Below are 21,966 nucleotides of genomic sequence, written 5' to 3'. Positions count from 1 at the left end.
GGCCTGCCTGAAGTTCAAGCTTTGTGGCTCTATGCATCTCAAGCGCAGCTCTGGCTTCCATGCTTCTCTGCATATTCAGGCTCTCGGGCCTCTCTCCACACAGTCTCTCCCCGCAACCTCTCGGGCTCTTTGGTTTCTCTGCATAATTCCCAGCATTTGTCGGGCTATCTCTGGCTTTCTGGCCCTTCTTGTTATCTGTGACTCTCCATTGGGTGCAGCCTCCTCCTTGGCTCTCTGGCACTCAGGCTCTCAACCTCTCCACGCAGCCTCTCGAGCTCTCTGCCCTCTGTCACACAACCTTTTTCCTCTATCCTTGGCACTTTGCATCCATCATGTTTTATAACACGTTTGGGACATGGTCACATCAAAATCAGAGGTTTGTTGCTTAAGAATAGAAGCCGTTTGTATAGAACAATCGGCAAGTGAAACAACCTTTAAAAAATAGCCTTTTTATTGTTTTGCAATGATAATACAAAAATACGAAAAACACTGGAAAACATTGAAAAATTCAAAAGTTCATATTTCAAATTTTATAAAATCATTGATTTAATCGTGGTCGTTGATTGGTTTCCGATATGACCGCTGAGATCACATCGCATATCGCATTCGCTACGGCCCAGGGTCCTTCGCTGATACATTGGCATATGTCGATGTCGATTGCCGATTGCTAATCGCTGGGGCCTTGGTCCCCGGCCTTTGGGTTTCACCGACGTTGATCCTCCATCGCTGATTCACAAGCCTGTATAGCGCCGATATTGCAACTAGCATGCCCCCAATCCCGATTAATTGTAGATCGTTGATCGGGGGTTCCAAAGGCCCGCCTTAAGTCCGCCCTTGGCATGATTACCGATGTGATTTGCGTTATAAAGGCTTTAAGTCCATTTTTATAAAAAAAACTCATTTTTTCAAAGGAAGCAAGGCAACTCTTTTCGTGATAACTTCATCATTTGGACTCGGATTGAAAAACCGTTCACACCTCCGCGATCAGGAAGACGAGATCTACTCTCTGGTCTTGGTTCCACATCATTATAAACACTTTGATTGTTGAGCGTTTTCATGCCATGGTGTCTAAAGATCCACCTGGATCAATCCTCCCCATTGAGCAGCTTTTTGTCCTCCAAAAGAATAAAAAATTAATCGGCATCTTTCTCTGTACCCTGTCTGCATCACAAATGTCCTGAAAAGGTCTCGCTTCCATCTCCTTCACCTTTGTTCTTTGGAGCCTTAAGCGACGAGCCAACACCTGCTACCTCTGCAACCTATAGTACATCATTTTGCTAATTACATGCTTTGAATGACAAGACCAACTAAATACCCAAACGCCCCATACTTGCCACGAGTTTATAACTCATACTCGGTGGTCAAGTTTACAATAAGATGGACGTAACACCCAGTTATGAAAACAAGGCCAACTCATCATGGTTTCTTCAAAAAGTGATGGAAAACACATCGTCACTGCAACACATGATTTAAATTTATAAGGCCAAACACTATTGTTTCGACACGTGATGGAAACATTACATCACTTTCAGAGTATCAATATGCAACTCAAAACATGACCAAACATCATTGTTGCTGACTACATGATGGAAACACATCATCACGTTTACATTTTAAAATGCAACAAGTGATTTACAAAAGAATGATCATGAAATGACAACATGTCTAGAAACCATTTCTCACTTATCTTTGTGAATGGGTCACCTCCTTGAGGTGGTTTCGCTTGTCAAACAACTGTTCTTCCTGGTTCACGTACCAACGCTTTGTCTTTAAGGCGCTGCTCTGGATGGAGCTTCTAGCAAGTGGCTTTTTGATGGCCATTTCTGTCGTAATGACTACAGTATGTTTTCTTCCTCCATACTTGCTTAACCTGCTTCTTTTCATGCTGTCGAGAGGTTTTTTCACGCCTCATGAGTGCTGCCATTCTTTTCGAACGCTTAGAAAAGGTATGGTTAGGTAAACCACAAAAGGTGCATGTTTTTATATCCCTTTGTTTTCGTTCATTATTAAAAACATGATCATGATCAAAACGAACATTTGAAGATCGAAAGTGATTATACCTTCCTTTTCTATCTTTGATGTCAGTATGGTGATGAGAGCTTGCCTTCGATCTCTCCCTGCAATGGGAACTACCATGTGATGATGGGGATGTTTTCCCATCATTCCCTTTCCTCAATGAAGTCTCAGACGAATCTGACACCTTTGAGTACTCTCCTTTAGTGTACTTAGAGCCTGAAAATCGAGGTTCGTGCACAATCTCCAAAGATTGAGTGATGCCTTGGTTATTAGCACCAAGTTAATTCTCCTCGTGCCTTGTTTTTGTAAGGAGCCTCATGTTTGTCCCTATAATCGGGATCTCCAAATCTCCAACATACATCATACTATCAGAAGATGAAATCGAAAGGAAATCAACATCTTTTACCTTCTCTTTTGATTTGGAAAGAACTGATGAGGGCTTCTCATCATTTGTTGTTGGTGGATCGCATGTTGTCTCAACGCATTCCCTAACTTCTCTCCTGACATACCCGAGTCCTGCCTGACGGGGTAATTCCTCTACTTTAATGGGATTGACAATGCCTTGGCCATTAATGCCCAAGCCTTTTCCTTCATATCCCATTCTTTTCAATAGTTTGGAGCCAATTCCTATGGTATGATTTTCAACACAGCGAAATCATCATCAGGAAACGTACATAAAGATGGAGAACTATTTTTTACCTCACATGGGTCTCGCTGCAACTTTTCCAAGGCCTCATCATTTGCTTGCAGTTGTAGTAGCAAACTTTTTTTCTCCTCTTTCTCTTCATGTAGATGCATCTTCAGCTCATCATTCTCTGTTTGAAGATTATGTTTGTCTTTATTAAGTTCTTTGATGGCCTCTTCTGTGGCTTTAAACTGAAGTTGTAATCACTCCTTTTCCTCTGTTTCTTTTTGTAGAGTTTCGTACATAATTTCCACCTTCTTGGAAGTGTTAAGCATGGTCTCGTACATTGCTCTTTCATCCTCTATCATTGCACATTCCATTTTTCACACTGCAATTCACATCAATGCAAAGACCTGCTCTAATACCACTTGATCTAGGTCTGGGGTGTGAAGAAGGACCTTTCCAAGACCTTTTACTTTCGTGATGTGTTAAAATTGCTTTTTAAAAGAACATTAACGAATACATCTGCATGCTGAAAATAAGAGGAACATATCTATCATCAACACATGAAAACAAAAGCCATTGATAACAGAGTTCGTCCAGGAGGGACTACGTCTCCCGGCCTCGGTGTCAAGATGGTGTAGGCCGCTGCATTAAGTGCTGTCAATAAGGTGATGTACACAGGGATGATGTCTCGATCATAAAAGGAAGAATGCCCTCATGCAGGAGTGGCTCTAAGAGATGCTCCACAACTAGAACTCTCAATCAAAAGGCTCCTATCAGTATGACACAAAAACAAGCATGGTGCGCATCCCGCCAACATGGCACAAAAGGGATGTCTAAGCAACACATGCATGACGGCAACAAGAGTATCCCAAAAACATACAACAAGGGATCTCAAAGCATAACATGAAGAGTTATGACAGCAAGTACATCATGTAGAAGATTCCGCATCAAATCAGCAAGGAATCATGACAACATGGAATAAATAAGATCTTGCCTTATTATCAATTAAGGATCTATGCAACATAATGTAAAAGAAGAAGTACATGAATAAGTCATATACCTCACATCAAAAAGGGCACATGAAGAAGTGGATGTCACACGGCTGAAGCTGCTCAGACCATTGCTCTCAAGGCATCGATCTCATGAAGATGGCTGCTTGCACATGAAAGTGGACATTTGAAACATAGCTATCAAAAGTGTTGAAGCTTGTTGAATATTGATTTCACAACATCAATTGCAAGAAGAATCGCTCATAAAGAAGAATCAATCAAAGAGGATTCGATCAAACAAGAATTGATCACAGAGAATAATCGATCAAAAGAAGCAAAATCGATCATGAAGAGAAGAATCGATCATAAAAGAGAATTGATCACAAAAGAATAGCTGCTATGGACTTCTCTACAATGTATCTCTCGGGCTATCTAGTGTTTGCAATGCTCTGGCTACATTACTACAGCTCTGTGGCCTGCTTGAAGTTCAAGCTCTGTGGCTCTATGCATCTCAAGCGCAACTTTGGTTTCCATGCTTCTCTGTGTACTCAGGCTCTCGGGCCTCTCTCCACGCAGTCTCTCCCCGCAGCCTCTCAGGCTCTCTGGTTTCTCTGAATAATTCCCAGCATTTGTCGGGTTATCTCTGGCTTTCTAGCCCTTCTCGTTATCTGTGACTCTCTATTGGGCGCAACCTCCTCCTCGGCTCTCTGGCACTCACGCTCTCGGCCTCTCCACGCAGCCTCTCAAGCTCTCTGCCCTCTGTCACACAACTGTTTTCCTCTATCCTCAACTCTCTACATCCATCGTGTTTTATAACATGTTTGGGACATGGTCGCATCAAAATCAGAGGTCTGTTGCTTAAGAATAGAAGCCGTTTGTATAGAATAATCGGTGGGCGCAACAACCTTTAAAAAATATCCTTTTTATCGTTTTGCAGCAATAATACAAAAACCCGAAAAACACTGGAAAACATTGAAAAATCCGAAAGTTCAGATTTCAAATTTTATAAAATCGGACCTATAAATTGATCAGTCCATGCTATATCACCAATCGGGATCACAGATCGCCGATCGCTGACGCCAATCGTTTTGATCGCCGATTTAATCGTGGCCGTTGATCGGCTTTTGATTCGACGGCTAAGATCACATCACATATCGCAATCGCTACGGCCCGGGGTCCTTCACCGATACATTGGCATATTCTGAAGCCGATCGCCGATCTGGGGTCCCGGTCCTCGGCCTTTGGGTTTCGCCGATGCCGATCATCCATCGCCGATTCACAAGCTTGTATAGCGTTGATATCACAACTAGCATGCCCCCAATCTCGATTAATCGGAGATCGCTGATCGGGGGTTCCAAAGGCCCGCCTTAAGTCCGCCCTTGGCACGATTCCCGATGTGATTTGCCTTATAAAGGCTTTAAGTCCATTTTTATGGAAAAAACCTCCTTTTTTCAAAGGAACCAAGGCAACTCTTTTCACGATAACTTCATCATCCAGACTCGGATTGATGAACCATTCACACCTTCGTGATCAGGAAGACGAGATCTACGCTTTGGTCCTAATTCGACATCATTTTGAACACTTTGATTTTCGAGCGTTTCCATGCCATGGTGTCTAAAGATCCATCTGGATCACACGCAAAATCTGGCTTTACCACAATCCCAACTTCTCTGGTCCAGAGATTCCTAGGCCTTGTGTTCTTTCTTTAAGAGATCGCCTCACTCAGTTTCGAAATCATCCGGAAATCTAGCTGAACCAAATACAAGAGAACCCATCACACCATGACACTATGACACCCGACAAAACCCATGCCAATGATAGCAAGAGAACCAAATACACACATGCATGTACCCTATATGCCAAATCTAGCAAGGAAAACACACATGCAAATTGATACGTGCAAGTAATCCTACTATAATTGCCTGATCTTGCTCTTCCTTGCTTGATCTTTGATTCCCTTTTCCTTCTTTGTCCTTCCTTTGCTTTCCTTGATCCAATGTTAGAGTGCTCCAAGAATGCTCTAAGTATCTAATAGTGTGTGTGAGAGAGAATAGAGATTCCTCCAAAACTGAACTATCAAAAGCTTACCAACTGATCCTCATAATCCTTTTTATTAACGAGGCCTCTATTTTCTTCATTTTCCATTATTTTCCTTCAATTTCTTCCTCACATGCAACCTGTGACCTTTCACCTCCTTTTCTCCTAATTTCCTTTATTTTCATAAATAAAATGCCAATTAATGCCACATTGCCTTTTCAAAGCCTTTTCCATTTCCATTTCCAGTTTCCTTTAGCCATAATAATCAAAATGAACACCCACTAGGATGGTTTTCCCAACATTCAACGTGGAATACGTGTCCCGTGACCTTGGTCTTATATATATATATCTACATGATTTTTTATTTTTATTTTTATTTTTAATTTATTTATTTATTTTTTTTAATTTATTTTTTTTTTTTAATTTTTTTTTTTTTATTTATTTATTTTTTATTTTATTTTATTTATTTATTTTTATTATTATTTTTTTTTATTTTATTTTATTTATTTTATTTTTTTTCAGGGTTGTTACAGAACCCTCCCCCTTGGGGGAACACTATCCTTGGTGTTCAATGACACTTATAACTAGCAATATATACATGAAAATTTTTCCAGGGTTGTTACAGAACCCTCCCCCTTGGGGGAACACTTCCCTTGGTATTCAATGACACTTATAACTAGCAAAACCGCTAAAAACCAAAACATACTTCCCATGGAGTTTTATAAACTAGATTGTTGTAGTATTTACAATGAACCACCTGTTGAAAACATGATAATCATATTGTTTACTGGAGCTTTATAGCAAAACTCATTACAATATTTACAATAACCACCACATATACTTGTGCACATTTGCTTCAACCAACAAATAATCATACTGTCTATGGAGCTTTATAAATCCAGCTTAATACAATATTTACAATGATATACACATATGTACATTTGCTCTAACTAGTAAATAAAAGGATACGATTCCTTCATCTGCAACAAGGGAATCCAGAGGCTCACACCTCCACCCTCAAAGCAACACCAAGATTCACCTCCTTCCCAGGAAGTCCAGAATCCACTTCCAAAGTCAAAATTTGCATCCAATGTCCAACACTACAATCCCGTGGTACATGTCCTCTTAGTGAATAGTTACCGACTCATTGTTTTAGGGCACACTCCCAATGTTCATATTATTCCATCTGGTAATGCTAATTACCAAAACAAATCCATCCTCAACCTTCCCTTCTCTTCTACGCAGTCCCTTGAGAAATCTGACCACCCCCTTATGTGCAGTCACTCACCTTCCAAGTTCTCCAACATCCCCTTTCCTAGGGTATCCATCCCTTGGCGAGGCTTCCTCGCATCGGAAGGTCCAAAACCAAGGCATATCCCTGTCTCAAAACCATCATACCAATCATAACATGCTCATGGAAATCGATGGAAACTATTGGGTAGCAGTGTCCCACAATGGACTTATTGCTGAAGTGCTTTACCAACATACAGCTACCTATTCCAATTCCTTTTGTTGTTGCTGATAATTCTTGAAGTTAGTTTTAACCACCCCAAACCGGGCATTTCAATGCTTTCCTGTACCAAGCACATAACTTCCATTATATTCAAAATAAATTGAAATAAAATAAAATCATACCTCATCGGTGGCCCGTCAATATGGTACACTTGCAATCCTATTCACTTCTTGTCACAACAAGTCAAACTAGTGTCTTGACCAAATCATCATGTATAAACATATCACATCCGGTTTGCTCAAAATGCAACCATCATAATCAAAATCATAGATCACATGTAACCATCATAAACCAGAATAATAGATCACATACATAATAAAATTGAAATAAAATACTAATACTTATCCTTCAATTGATCCTTAGCTTCTACCTTTATCCTTTATCCTTTCCTTACACACACCGAATCAGTTTCCACACTCGAAAAACACCCAATACCTTCTCTTCAACCATGTACACATACACAATGTACATTACAACACATACATCCACGCACAACATACGACACCACACAATGCATACACCTACACCTGATATACACCATGACACATACACCTACACCCATGTACAACACAACACAACACAACACAATACATACCCCTACATCTGGTGTACAATGCAATACACATACGTACACATATTACAACACAAAGAATACACATGTCACGATACCACGACTACGTAATGCACATACACAGTACACCATGTACACAAAATAACATGTACAACATGCACATAATACCACATGTGCACAACACAACATGTGCGACATGCACACAATGCCACATGTACAACATGTACACAGTACCACCTGTACACAACACCACCTGCACAACGTGTATACAACATCACATGTACATGACACCACATGCACGACATGTACATAACACCACTTGCACACAACACCCCATGTACAACATGTACACGACACCAGATGTACAATCATACACACAACACCACATGTACATAACACCATATGTACAACATTCACACCACACCATATGTACTCAACATCACATATGCAACATCCATAAAGCACCATATATACACAACAACACATATCCAACATGCGCACACCACCATATGTACACCGCATCGCATTTCCAACATGTACATAGCACCATCTACACCGAACACTGCATATGCAATATGCACACAACATACACATTTAGAACATGCACATAATACCACATGTACACAACATCCCAGGTACAATATGTACAACACATATACAACAATAGTACCGCACATCTAGAGATCACACTGCCTCTACCAAGCAACCTTGCTTCTAGTGTCTCTCTGCCATCCATGCTTATCCTAGCATGCCAGGGATCATGCTATTTTCATTCCATTGATGTATCTCTCAACATTACCTATCCATAACGTAAACATAGGTGTAGTATAAACACATAATATCAATTCATATCCACATGATATTGACCTCATAAATTTGTCGAGGCTACTCTTCCCACTTGATTTCCCCTAAGACCAGGAACCTCTTTCATGCCATTCACCTGCATAAGCAATCATTCCTCCATAAGAATGATCCCCAACGACCCTATGAGACAATGACATACATACGTACATACATACATAAACAATCATACATACATACATACGTATAAATATTAACATAAAACAATCATGACCTTTGAAGAGCTTGTTAGACAATGACATACATATACATGTATACATATATAGACATCAACATAATCATGATCACAACATAAATTATAATTACCAGATATCATTAGGTCAAGATAAAGAGAACCCCCTTTATCCATGCACAACATTTAGAACAATAGTTCCCAACATAGCCAAGGCATACGACGCCTCAAATCCATTTAGTTTTCCTTTCTTGATTACTTTTCTCATGGTTTTCCTACCACAATACATGTACATCAATGGATCCAACCAATCCAACTAGTTGTCATAATATTGCCTTCAGCTGCCCTTATATATGCACCAAGCTTAATCCAGGTCTTACATTACCTGTTGGGTTTCATTTAACTCTTCCCGAGCTCCATTGATTTCCTACTTCCCAACCAAATCCTAAGATCCTCAAAACACAAAATGCAAGCACAAGAAACAAACAAGAAGAAAACCATGAAAAACAATAACAATACGACACCACAAACAAAGTGGCATGGCCAGGCACCAGAAATAAACGAAAGTACAAATCAAGCACAAACAAATCAGAAAAGATAGAAAGCACAAACTAGCATCAAACACCATGACTCAACCCCATGGGTTACCAATGCTTCCAAAGGAAATCTCAACTTGAGCCTTCTCCAAGATTCCGTGGTTGTCTCTTTTGCCATGCAATACCTACATCATACTATCATAAACACATAATTGTTAGTGCATAAATAAATATAAAAATACGCTGGTTACCTTACCTTATTGTGCCAAGCACGTTGCCTTGCAACTGAACACCTCCACGTCATCTCTCAAGGGAATCCAATCCTTTGACAAAACTAGCCATAGATCGAAACTAGCTTAATGTACCTTTCAAATACATGTTTAGGAAAATAACATATAGCCACACAATGTCAGACAAAATATAGGTTAAGAAGACTTCGTGTATTCAAAGCATTTATTCGTTTGGAATTGAAGTTTCCAAACATAGCCAAAGGAATTCTCACCCAATTGCTTTCTTTTACCTTTACCTTTCTGCAATTGTGTCTTACTATGTATTGTCACATTACCCAACTGTTAGTTATATAAACACATCAACTATTACCTTCTCATTCTAATACCAAGCATGTTGCCCTGCAACTGTTTACACATGTCAACCACATGTTCCAAGGATCAAAACATTGTTTATTAACTGAAATCAACCTTTTCCAAGACTAACAACCATGTCATAATCAACTAACAATCATTACTCATACTACTACAACTAGCACCTACTTACACTCAAACACATATTAGTTGTCTTAGCACATATGTGTTAGTACAACCGTCTTAAAACAAGATCATTCCTTCATGCAATCTTATAGACACATACTCATATCATACAATTAATCAAACATTAAAGAAACAGATAGACGACATAATAGACACCAAACACTCAAACACCAAATAAATGACATAATCAAACATTCAAACACCAAATAGTCGACATAAACAAACTCATATCTTAATGTATCTCAGGGGAGGCTATCTTGTCAACACAATCAATCTAGATTAGCATGATATAACTTCACAACAAATCAACTCAAACATAAATAAGGTCATGATATCCATAACAATAACTAGCTAATATGTTCACATCAAAAACTCATAAACAATTGCCATTCTTGCATAGCAATCGCATATGCACAGTCAGTCTAAATTAGTATGACATAATATCACAATATATTAACTCATACTTGAATGTCATAACCATAATCATCTGCATAGGTCAATCCAAATTAGCACAAAACATAATAACATCAATACCTCAGTTGCAATGACCATAATCATCAGGCATATGACCAAAATGCATACAACAACAGGTTACTATCATTCATGACTATTTGACACATGTGCATATGAATACACTTATTAAATAACATCTATCATTTATGTAATCATAACATCAATAGAATGGAAGGAATTACATAACCATAATGTATATAACAACCATTAACCAACATACCCGCATACCCACCATACAAAGTTGTATGACGATCTACTCTTACCCAATGGTCCAGTGTTGCAACCTTGCTTTGATGACCTGCATCTCGTGCTCTATCTTAGGCAACACATTAGCATCATAAAATACCAATAACATCATGATGACACAAGACCACAACAATGACCATCGCAATGCATCTCTTACCTACTATACCTGCATAACTATAACCGTGACAATGCATGCATAACAACATATAGACATTGACATGCATAACAAATGCATATAGAATTGACATGAATTCATGACAAACACATCCTGACAACAACAACATCAACTCATACATGTCAACACAACTGTAACTATTACCAACACCACACCTACATAACAATCACATATACAACCTACATGCATTCATGACAAACACATTCCGCCCATCGAGTCTAAGAGTTGAACCATGCTTTGATACCACTATGTAACACCCTCCTCTCTCATTTACCTAAGCTAATCGGTCCACTGGGGTAAACATGTGACAAGAGGCTAATATGATGTGATTCAAATCCCCAAGTACAGTTAATGAAGTGGAATCAACAAAACACAACCAAACTAACCTTCCCTAGGAGCTATAGACCCTACAAGACGTAACCAACCCTTCGAGGTGCTTAACCCCTGAGACAACTTATCTTTTTATTGTCCTAGAGCCTCAGTCACTCCCATGACAAGGCACGCATGCGACCAAAGCCTTCTAGTTCCTCCCATAACAAGGCATGCCAATGACTGCAAACTTTTCCAGATAGTTCTGAGCCAATGACCCCAGGTTTTGTGCCACTTTTTCAGGGCCAAGACTCAGGCCGCTGCCCAGAACTTCATGAAAATTTCAGGAATGATAAATGACATTGAAACAAAGGTACTAATGCAAACACTTTATTAAGGACTTGATCGGACCCCTACTAGCTTTTGGAAGGAGTGTGCTCAAAGGAAGACTTAGCTTCTGGAAGGGCGCAATTCAGGACAAGGAAGGGGAAAGGGATTAAGGAGTATGCTTTTCACTCTTGGAGGGCACATGGCACACTTTTGAACAACGAAGGATTCCCAATCAAGGCTTTAGAGTGCACTCATGCGCTCTTAGCCTTGATGGGTTTGTTTGAGACCAAAATTTGTCTAAGTCTGGAATATAGGAAGAAGGGAAAAAATGATGAGTTTAGACATAAAACCATGTGTGACACATACAAAATCATCGAGAAAAATTAGAAAATCTTGAACAATGATAAATATACATCAAAACACCACTTTACATACATTCCCCAAGTACAACAAATGAAGTGTGTGCAACTGCGACCAAAAAGTGTCGTTTTACAACAACAAAGATGTTACGACCATGAAATACACCAAAGATGTTCTAATTAATGCGATGACACTTGAGAACACTCAAGAACACTTGAAACATATAGACTGACATGAAACAACACTTGATGACCAAGGTGACACTAGATATGATGGTAAAGTAGGCTCCAAAATTTGAATGTAGTGAAATTTTGGAGGGTGTTGTAGCAGCGACAACACTTGGCGACACACTGGGCAAGCTTCAACTTCTCTATCTAGGAATAACTTTCTGTTAAAGGGTCAGAGATTAAGGAAGTATTGATTCACAATTTGGATTGCTTTGCCTTCCCCTTTCAACCTTATTGTATACATAGTATCTGACTTCCTTCTACTTGGTTGAAGACACATAAGATACACCATATCACAATTATTTCAATCCAGGTAATGGTAATGTGCGCAACAAGTTTATGATATTTAGAGTATGAGTTTTCATTTCCGGTGTTTCTCCACTACCAATAGGCTTGGATAGTACCTTGACGGAGTCACTTTGGGAGCAAAAACATTTCTTCGCTGCTAGCAAGTTTGGACAGTACCCTGACGAAGTCGCTTGCTTCACCTCCATGTGCAAGAAGCCTTTCTCTTCTTTCACCTTTTATTTATTTATTTAATAGGACATTTCATTAACACTTATTATTTTCAACGGGTGTAAGATGGATCCTAACTTATTGAGAGCAGAGGAGGTTGCCTCTTTAGATAAGTATTTTAAGACCTTTGATATAGGTTTGCTTGCTTTAAATTTTCCCTTATCCTTTCTCTACTAGATTGGACAAGCATTAACACACAAGTAGATTTACACCAAGTTGAGTAATTTAGATACTAGCATAGGCTCAAATCTAATAGGTTACCTCAAGGTTCTCCTTTTGGAAGTATCATATTTTCCATATGGACTTAGCTCAACCTATGGCATTTTCCCAAAGAAAGAAGGAGAAAAAATAGAAAGCCGAGCATTGTGGTTGTTATGCTTCTCTTTATTCCATGACAAATTCCTTTCGAACGATGCAATTTTTAGATAAGGTCTTATTTATGTAAAATGACCAAGACAAAACAAGACGGGACATGACTAAAACAACATACATATGATCGACAATACTAAAAAAGAAATGAAAAGGACAAATTTTATAGGAAGCACAACTTATAGCTGCTATTGAAAATAATGTTTCAAATCTCGACCATTTACGAGAAGGGGGTCAATCCTCCTATCTAAGGTTTTCATCTTGAAGGTATTGTGACCAAGATTTTCGATGAAGGTTAATTGGCCAATGCACAAAGGTTCGAACTTCATGTGCATTCCTTTCTCTTCATGGGGTTTATCCCACTTCAGTACTAGGTCACCCACATCGAAGCTCTTTGCCCATGCAAATTTCTTATCAAACCAACGCTTTACATAGTTTTGGTGAACAACAAATCTCTCTTTGGATTTGAGCCTTTCTTCCTTGAGTTTGAGTAAAGTGTCTATCCTACTCTGAACCAGAAGGCAAGGTCTACCTTGGGACTCTTGGGAGAGTTGCAAGGCTGGGAGATACAGGTTCGAGGGAAAGATAACTTCTTTACCGTAAACCAGAAAGTACGGTGAGGTCTTGAGGGAAGGCTTAAGAGTTACACGGTCAACCCATAATGCATTGGTCAAATTTTTATGCAAGTTCTTTTGTTTAGAGAAGATGGTTTTCTTGATTATGCAGATCAAATTTGTATTTATTGATTCAACCAAACCATTTCATTGTAGGTAATAATTAGATGCATGTTTTATTACAATCCCATTCTCTAATGTGAATTAATAAATTTTCAATGATGAAAAGCAAGTTGCATTATCAAATACAAGTGATGTTGGAACACAAAACATGGTTAAAACAATTTTTCACAAAAGTGGATTACTTCCTCGCCATTTACTTGTCTCAAGGGAACTGCTTCTTACTAGTGAGTAAAATAGGTTGCCGTTGTCAGAATATATTGGTGTTGCTTTGACGACTGAGGAAATATTTATTCAATAACATCTAGGCCCCACTTTTGGAAAGGTTCTTCAAATGCTACTTGTAGCAGTGGGGCAACTAACCTCTGATCATGACTGATGCATCTGTGACAAGTTGGGCACTTGCAGACATAAGCGTGAGCATCTTTGAATAGAGTGGGCCAATAATAAATAGCCATCATGAACTTATGCATTGTTGTGTCACCCGCATAGTGACCACATGCCGGTACATCGTGAAAATCTCTAAGAACTTTTCTTTTCTATCTTGTGGCTCGAGGCACCTTAGCAGGGCATTGTTGTGGTGATTTCTGAAAAGCACTCCATGAACTCGTTGGTAAGATAGATCTTTTAATTGAATTTCCATTTTTTTATATTTGGTAAGTGTGTGTGAAAGGTGCCATTCTCTAGAAATTTTCATATGTCGGAATACCATGGTGCTGTAGACGTGGACTGAGGAACATTTTCAGCATTGTACATTTCTATCTGTTGCTCCCATCCCGAAAGATATTGCTTGGGAACATCTTTTGCTTTGGTTGCAAGCTTGCAGAGGTCATGAACCTTTATGGTATGATCTGGTTTAAATTCTAGATGATATTATTGTAATAAGGTCATCCAATTTTCCCTCTTCTCACCCAGTTCATGTTGCACGAAGAGTGTTCTTACTGATGGAAGAGGCACAAATATGATTGTCTGAGCTTTTAGAAGATAAGGCCTAAAATATTTGTCTATCTTATATACAACATACACTTGTTTTTCGATGGTAGGATGATTTAATTCTGACCCCTGTAGGTCGGTGCTCATAAAAGAAATAGGTCATTCATTTCCTTCAGTATCCTTTTGATTATGTATGATAACAATAAGCGAATCCAAAGTGAAGGTATAAAGCAAGAAATCTTTGCCATAGTCAAGATTGTATTAACATAGGTGCATCAACAATAACTTGGTTGATTTGAATGAAATCATCATTTTCTTGTTTGTCCCATTTATATGTTGCATCTTTCTTAATCATCTCCTGTAAAGGCTTGACTATCTGAGCATAGTTAGAGATGAAATTTTGTAGGAAATTGATCTTTCCTACGAAATACTGCATAACCTTCTTATTCACCAGGAATGGGATCTACGTAATATATTTGATCCTCTCGGGATCAAATTTAGTTCCACTCTTTGCAATGATGTTCCCTAAGGGAGTTCCTTCTGACACACCAAAGAATTTTTTCATAGGATTGAGAGAAATCCCATATTTGTGACAACGCTCAGTTTTATTTTTAGATGACGTACATTATCTAATCTTCTCTTGGAAAACACAGGGAAATAATCTAAATAAACAACTACTCTATGACCAATAAGGCCTCGGAAAGCGATGTCCATCGCTCTTTGAAATGTAGCACCGGTGTTGATAAGCCCAAATGGCATTCTCTTGAAAGAAATTGCTCTTGATTTGGTCATGAAGGTAGTTTTCAATTGATCTGGTTCCACTACTAGCATTTGATTGTAACCAGAGAAATCATACAGTAATGAGAACATCTCAGACCCAAATATTGTCTGGAGGATCTATTCCATGGATAACACTAGATAATTATCTTTATCATATGCTTGGTTAATATTTCAGAAGTCTACGCATAACCTTATTTCACCAGATTTCATCTTTACTTGGACCTGATTTGAAACCCACGTGGAATCTCTGACTTTAAAAATGATTTGAGCATCCAACAACTTTCTCAATTCCTTTTGTATGAGGGGTTCCAATGTTAGATGAAATTTCCTTAGTTTATGCTGGAAATGTTTTACCCCTTCATTTATGGGAATCACGTCCTAGATAATACGAGTGTCACCTTGTCACGTACCCGTGACCCCATTAGTAAAAGTTTTTTTTTTTTTTTTTTAATTTAATTTAATTTAATTTAATTTTATATATGTACATATCATGGCTCATGATAATAATAATACCTTCTGTTGACTTAATTACGCATGAATACATATATATTGTTACTTATATGCTTATACATTGGAAGCGCATATATTGTTTACATGTATGCTCACACATTGAGTTCGCATCTATACTATGGTGAAGCCTCTTACTATCTGTTGACTTGGTTAATGTGTCCGTGAGCCATTATGATTTGTACACCTCGGGATTGTTAAGGACTAAGATAATTTGGTTGATGATCGATACGCTCATCTCCAACTCGTGGCAAGGCCTCCGCATGAACCTTGGTGTTGTCAATTTAGCAACCCCAGGTTTGCCGCCGGCGTTCACCGCTGTGACAGGTGTACGCAGCATTCACTCCGCCTGGTCCGATCACGTGAAGGGGAGATGGGTTGGCATTAACTTTCCGGCTAACCCCTTTTGCCGCCTTATTCGAGGGTGAAGATGGCCCGGAGTGAATCCAAGGGCGGAGACGCCTCCAGGTGTCCCTTCCAAGGTATTGACGGTATAAGGGTTAATCTTCTCGACTGTTCGGCTTATTGTGTAGCTCGGCGACTCCTTACCATCCTCCGCGCCACCTTGTTCCAGTCTGAGTGCTGTTGGGAAATTCTTATTGCGCCGAGCGCTCATTCCTCCGCCGAGCGTGCATTCGGTCGCCGAGCACCCGCGCTGTTCATCATATACATTCTGCCGAAACTGTTGAGGTGAGACACAGGTGATATCCCACCGGCTCCGTCTCTTCTGTTCTTTGCTACGTTTCCTGCTGTTTTCTTTGTTTTCAGGTCGTTAAATGTATCCCCTCATGAAGTGATACTAATAGTTCCTTGCCGTGGGTGTGTGCATACAGCGGATTTCGATTCTGGTTCGATGCAGATAAGGTGGCCCTCCTTCGAGGCTGTGGTGCTCCCGGCCTTACCACAGGTGTGTCCCTCACAGATTCATGGTGCGCGAATGTGGTTAAGGTTCTATTTTTTTTTTTTCCTTTGTTTGTTCTGACGGCAGAGGGTCTCCCCTACGCCTAGCCGTAGCCCAACCTTACCCTACTGTGGTTGGTCGCAGGTGGCTACGGAAAACCCTCCACTGTCTTATTCTGTACCATTCCAGTGCCGGCTATGGGTTCCTTCAAACCCTAGCGCTTCCAGTGTTTGAGGCTGGGAAAGTCTATGGAATGTGGGGACTGCGTTCGCGTCCTTCGTTAATTATGATTTGTATTGTTATACTGTTTTATATATTTAGTGGTTTTCCGGCCATGGCCTGTTAGATACAAATGTTGGGCACAGACCCTTTTGTTTTTCTTTTAAATGAATTGTTACCACCGTGCGGCTTTTCCCAGTGTGGCAATATATCTCTTGTTCTATTTCATGCTCAGCTACAAGTTCTCTTTTATATCAAGAGTGGTGTGGGTTCTGTCGACCCGGGTGCTGATTAATCTTGCAATACAAATTCTGTGTAATACTTGCGTTATGGTTATTTTAATTATGGTAGAGATTATATATATATATAATGTTGTACATATTCGTAACCTCCCATTACTGTTCAGTTTGTTCCACGACTGTTCCACAGGCAGAGTAAGCGGCTCGGTTACCCGGCCCTATGTTTACTCTGTATAAGGAACTAGTCCGAGATTTCGCTCATACCAAGAGCCAAAGTGTGGTTACTCGGTTTCATAACTCGGTTATTCCGCTAATTGCTGTGTATCGATTTCCGTGGATGATAGCCTAACACGGCGTGGTTTAATTTTCAAGTTCTGTCTGTTAACACATTTAAATTCCGGTTCTCTTTCTATGAGATTGCAGATTATATATGTGATCCGAGGTGCTCTAGTTGTTCGCTATGATAATTATTTCTTTAATTATATTTTTTTGTTGCAGGGTTAACCCGCACCACGGGGGTTACCCGATGCAAAAGGTTATGTTACTTCCTTATCTTTTTGTAATATATTTTGTTTCATGGATTCAAGCTATATTCTTGTGACAGGGTTACTGTTCTAGTTCAGTAATAAACCGATGCTGTTGTCATTACTGCTTTGCTTACACCACCCTATAATTTCTTTAATTTGGCCAAAACTTTCTCTCCCGTTTAACCATTCGGGAAGGTAGCTACACTAACATTTCTATTATAGTCAGCGTTTACCTATCCTTGCTCCTATTACTTCAACAGCGAGACCATAAATTGTCTAATCTTGTTCCGGCTCCTGTTATCTTAACAGCGAGACCTTAAACTTGTCTGTTCGGGTCTCTGTCCAGAACCTGGACACAAGTTCCTAAGCTTGTATGCTGACATGTACTGACCAATTATTTTTCATTAGGAAGTAGCAGTGGTAATTTTCAAGCAACAAATAACTCATATATCTTACAGCTACTTACAGAGTTTAACTCAAATGATTTGCAGATACTTACAGGAGATTAAGGGTTCAGTCTTACTTACCTGGTCTCTGCCAGCCCTTAAATCCTTTAGTAGTCACCTGCAAGTCTGTGCATACTATTTAGCCGCCCATCCATGAGACTCGTCCTTCGAGACCAGAGCCTCCCCCCTAGCTTCCTCTTGCCGGATCTCTATCCTCAGCAAGATCGCACTGTGTGCTCGACTATCTGGTCCTTACCAGACTTAGTCTTCAATTCCCTCTCTTTTTTTTTTTTTTGGCTTTCTTCTCTGCCTGTCTCTACAGCGCAGATTTTTGCCATTCCCCCTCCCTTTTCCCTGGAAACTTTCCAGTTAGGGAGGGTGGTTAAAGTCAGTTCCAATAACCGACTTTTCTTGCCAACTCCCTCCCAGGAGTTGCCAACATTATCATGAGTATTCTTCATTAAAATATTTTAATGCATTTGTAAAATAAAGAAATACTCTTAAGATTTTTTTTAAACAAACAATAAAATAGTCTTGCAATGTCATTCTTAATTCAGTCTTTTACCGTAGTGAAATTTAAATATTTACATATTCCCGGGGTCATCACATCTCCCCCCCTGAGATTGGACATCGTCCCGATGTCTGCTGTTCACAAACAGCCCCGAATAAGCTTCCTTAAGAAGCTCTTCATCTTCCCAAGTGGCCTCATCAGGCCCATAGTGCTGCCACTGCACTTTAACTTGGGTAATAACTCGCTTCCGCAGCTGCAGTTCTCTTCGGTCGAGAATGCTCAGTGGTTCGACCAGGACCTCTCCTTCCGGTTCGACCCGTACATCTTGCCATTTGATCACATGCTTAGGGTCGTAGACGTATTTTTTTAGTATAGAAACATGGAATACATTATGGATTTTAATTTGGCTTGGCAGAGTGAGCTGATAGGCTACCGGCTCGACTCTTGCCAAGACCTGGAAAGGTCCAAAATAGCGGGGTGCAAGTTTAGCGCAACCGCTCCATTGCAGGGTACTTTTCCTGGCTTGAATTCTTACATAAACATGGTCGCCGACCTGGTACTCTTTGAACCTTCCTTTCTGATCTGCAAAATTCTTTTGTCGATCTTGAGCAGCCTTCAAATTAGTCCTCACCCTTTTTACCATGTCCTCCATTTCCTTGAGCATTTCTGGCCCCAACCTTAGTTTGTCCTCAGGGCCACTCCAGCTTGAGGGCGTACGACATTTCCGTCCGTACAAGACCTCAAAGGGAGTCATTTGTATTGATGTGTGATACCCATTGTTATATGCGAATTCCACCAAATGTAAATAATCTTCCCATTGCGTCGGTTTTTGCATTACACATGCTCTTAACATATCCTCCACAATCTGATTCACTCGTTCCGTCTGACCATCAGTCTGGGGGTGATAAGCTGTACTGAAATTCAGCTGTGTGCCCAGTTCTGCAAACAATGCTTTCCAAAAGGAGGATGTGAATTTTACATCTCGGTCTGATATTATTGTTTTCGGAAGCCCATGCAGTTTGAACACATTCTGCATGAAAATGTGGGCGATCTGCACTGCTCGGTAGGTAGATTGCACTGGTATAAAGTGTGCTGCCTTACTCAACTTGTCTACTACTACCATAATAGAGTCATTGTTCTTCTTTGTCCTCGGCAGTCCAGTTATGAAATCCATGGATATGATCTCCCATTTCCATTCTGGAATGGGTAAGGGTTGCAATAATCCTGCCGGATGTAAGTGTTCCGCCTTGATCTGCTGACATTCCAAGCACCGCGCTAAATATTCAGCTACATGCTTTTTCATTCCAGGCCAATAGTATCCCCTTCGAAGTGCGGTGAGCATCTTTTGGTATCCGGGGTGACCTGCATAGTGGCTGGTGTGAAATTCATCCAAAATCAGATTTTTAAGATTATTGTCATTAGGTACAAACAACCTTTTCTTATAGAGCAGCATTCCATCCTCATCTATTTCATACCCCTGCTGATTTTCTTTGCTGGGAAGTGGTATTTGCTGCTTCATTTGCTGGTATTCGGCATCTTGATCTGCCGCTGTTTTTATCATTTCTAGCAAGGGGTTCTTCCATTTACTGAGCGTAACTTCATATAAGCATTGCACCTTTCGGCTCAGTGCGTCAGCCACGCGGTTTTCCTTTCCTTTCAGATGCTTAATGTCGAAATCAAATCCACTTAAGAAATCTGCCCAACGGGCTTGCCTTGCATTCAGGGTGGGCTGACTGAAGTAATTTGTCAAGCTGTGATGGTCTGTCAACAACAGAAATTTCCTTCCCAGAAGATAATGCCGCCACATTTTAAGTGCATGTATGACGGCTGCCAATTCTAAGTCGTAGGCAGAATATTTCTGCTCATGCTCCTTCAACTTCCTCGACTCATAGGCGATCACCTTTCCCTCTTGCATTAACACACCGCCCACGCCTTCTCGACTTGCATCGGTACATACCACATAATCCTTATCAGGATCAGCTATACTCAAGATGGGAGCAGAGGTAAGCAAATGCTTAAGTCGTTCAAAGCTTTGCTGACATTCTGAATTCCATTTGAATGTCCTTCCTTTCTTCTGCAAGGAGGTGATAGGATATGCTACCCTTGAGAAGCCTTCCACAAATCTTCTATAATAACCAGCCAATCCCATGAAAGACCTGATATCCGCCACATCCTTAGGTACGGGCCAATCCATTATGGTCTTTATTTTCTCAGGGTCCACTGCAATCCCTTCCTTTGTAATTACATGGCCTAAATACTGTATCTCCTCTTTGTAGAAATCGCACTTGCTGAGTTTAGCATACAGTTGATGCTCTCGAAGAGTTTGCAGTACCAACCGGAGGTGTTCCTCGTGCTCCTCCTTAGAACGAGAATAAATCAAAATATCGTCGATGAAGATCAATACAAATTTATCTAAAAATCGATGGAACACACTGTTCATTAAGCACATGAAAGTGGCGGGTGCATTAGTCAACCCGAAAGGTAGCACTACGAATTCGTAGTGTCCATACCGGGTTCTGAAAGCGGTTTTAGTGATGTCCTCTTCCTTAATTCTGATCTGATGGTAACCAGATCGAAAATCAATCTTAGAAAATACTGTCACACCCTTGACTTGATCAAAAAGTTCATCAATCCGAGGTAGGGGATATTTATTTTTGTTCGTGAGCTTGTTTAGCTGTCGGTGACATATACACATTCGGAGGGTTCCGTCTTTATTCCTGACAAATAACACCGGAGCTCCCCATGGAGACACACTGGGACGGATATAATTTTTGTCTAAAAATTCCTGTAATTGCATTTTTAATTCGGTCAACTCGGGTACACTCATTCTGTAAGGTGCCCGCGAAACCGGTGCTGCCCCTGGTAGCAATTCAATGGTGAAGTCAATATCCCTTTTTGGGGGTAGCCCAGGGATTTATTCTGGAAACACATCCGCGAATTCTTTTATTACCGAAAGGTTGTTCAGCGTGGCCATTTTGTCCTTGGTTTCTGCATAACCCACCTGAATGGCATATATCTGGCATCTTTTTTT

The 21,966-nt window shown here is 40.1% G+C and overlaps 1 protein-coding gene across 1 annotated transcript; it reads right to left on the bottom strand.

The window, feature by feature from the left end:
• Positions 1 to 16,450: 16,450 nt before the first annotated feature.
• Positions 16,451 to 21,129, bottom strand: LOC149169769 (uncharacterized). Its single transcript, XM_089425330.1, has 4 exons — positions 20,836 to 21,129; positions 20,298 to 20,598; positions 19,369 to 19,874; positions 16,451 to 16,774 (listed from the first exon to the last, which is right to left on the bottom strand). The coding sequence occupies exons 1-4, from the start codon at positions 21,127 to 21,129 to the stop codon at positions 16,451 to 16,453; spliced, it is 1,425 nt and encodes a 474-aa protein (XP_089281456.1).
• Between the last annotated feature and the right edge of the window lie 837 nt (positions 21,130 to 21,966).

This window comes from Pinus tabuliformis, chromosome 4_2 (assembly GCF_031772625.1).
Source record: "Pinus tabuliformis cultivar Carrire ecotype Pingquan chromosome 4_2, CPIR1, whole genome shotgun sequence".
NCBI lineage: Eukaryota > Viridiplantae > Streptophyta > Pinopsida > Pinales > Pinaceae > Pinus > Pinus tabuliformis.
Note: the sequence above shows the minus strand (reverse complement) of the source record. Positions and strands in the feature narration are given on the sequence as shown.

What these genes read in the sequence shown, in the direction of transcription:
- LOC149169769 (XM_089425330.1), bottom strand. Translation starts at nt 21,129, where the DNA reads ATGGATTGGCCCGTACCTAAGGATGTGGCGGATATCAGGTCTTTCATG. An exon ending in TGTTAATGCAAGAGGGAAAG is followed by an intron (nt 20,599 to 20,835) that starts GTGATCGCCTAT and finishes TTCGACATTAAG; the next exon opens with CATCTGAAAGGAAAGGAAAA. An exon ending in TCTTGGCAAGAGTCGAGCCG is followed by an intron (nt 16,775 to 19,368) that starts GTAGCCTATCAG and finishes TCACCTCAACAG; the next exon opens with TTTCGGCAGAATGTATATGA.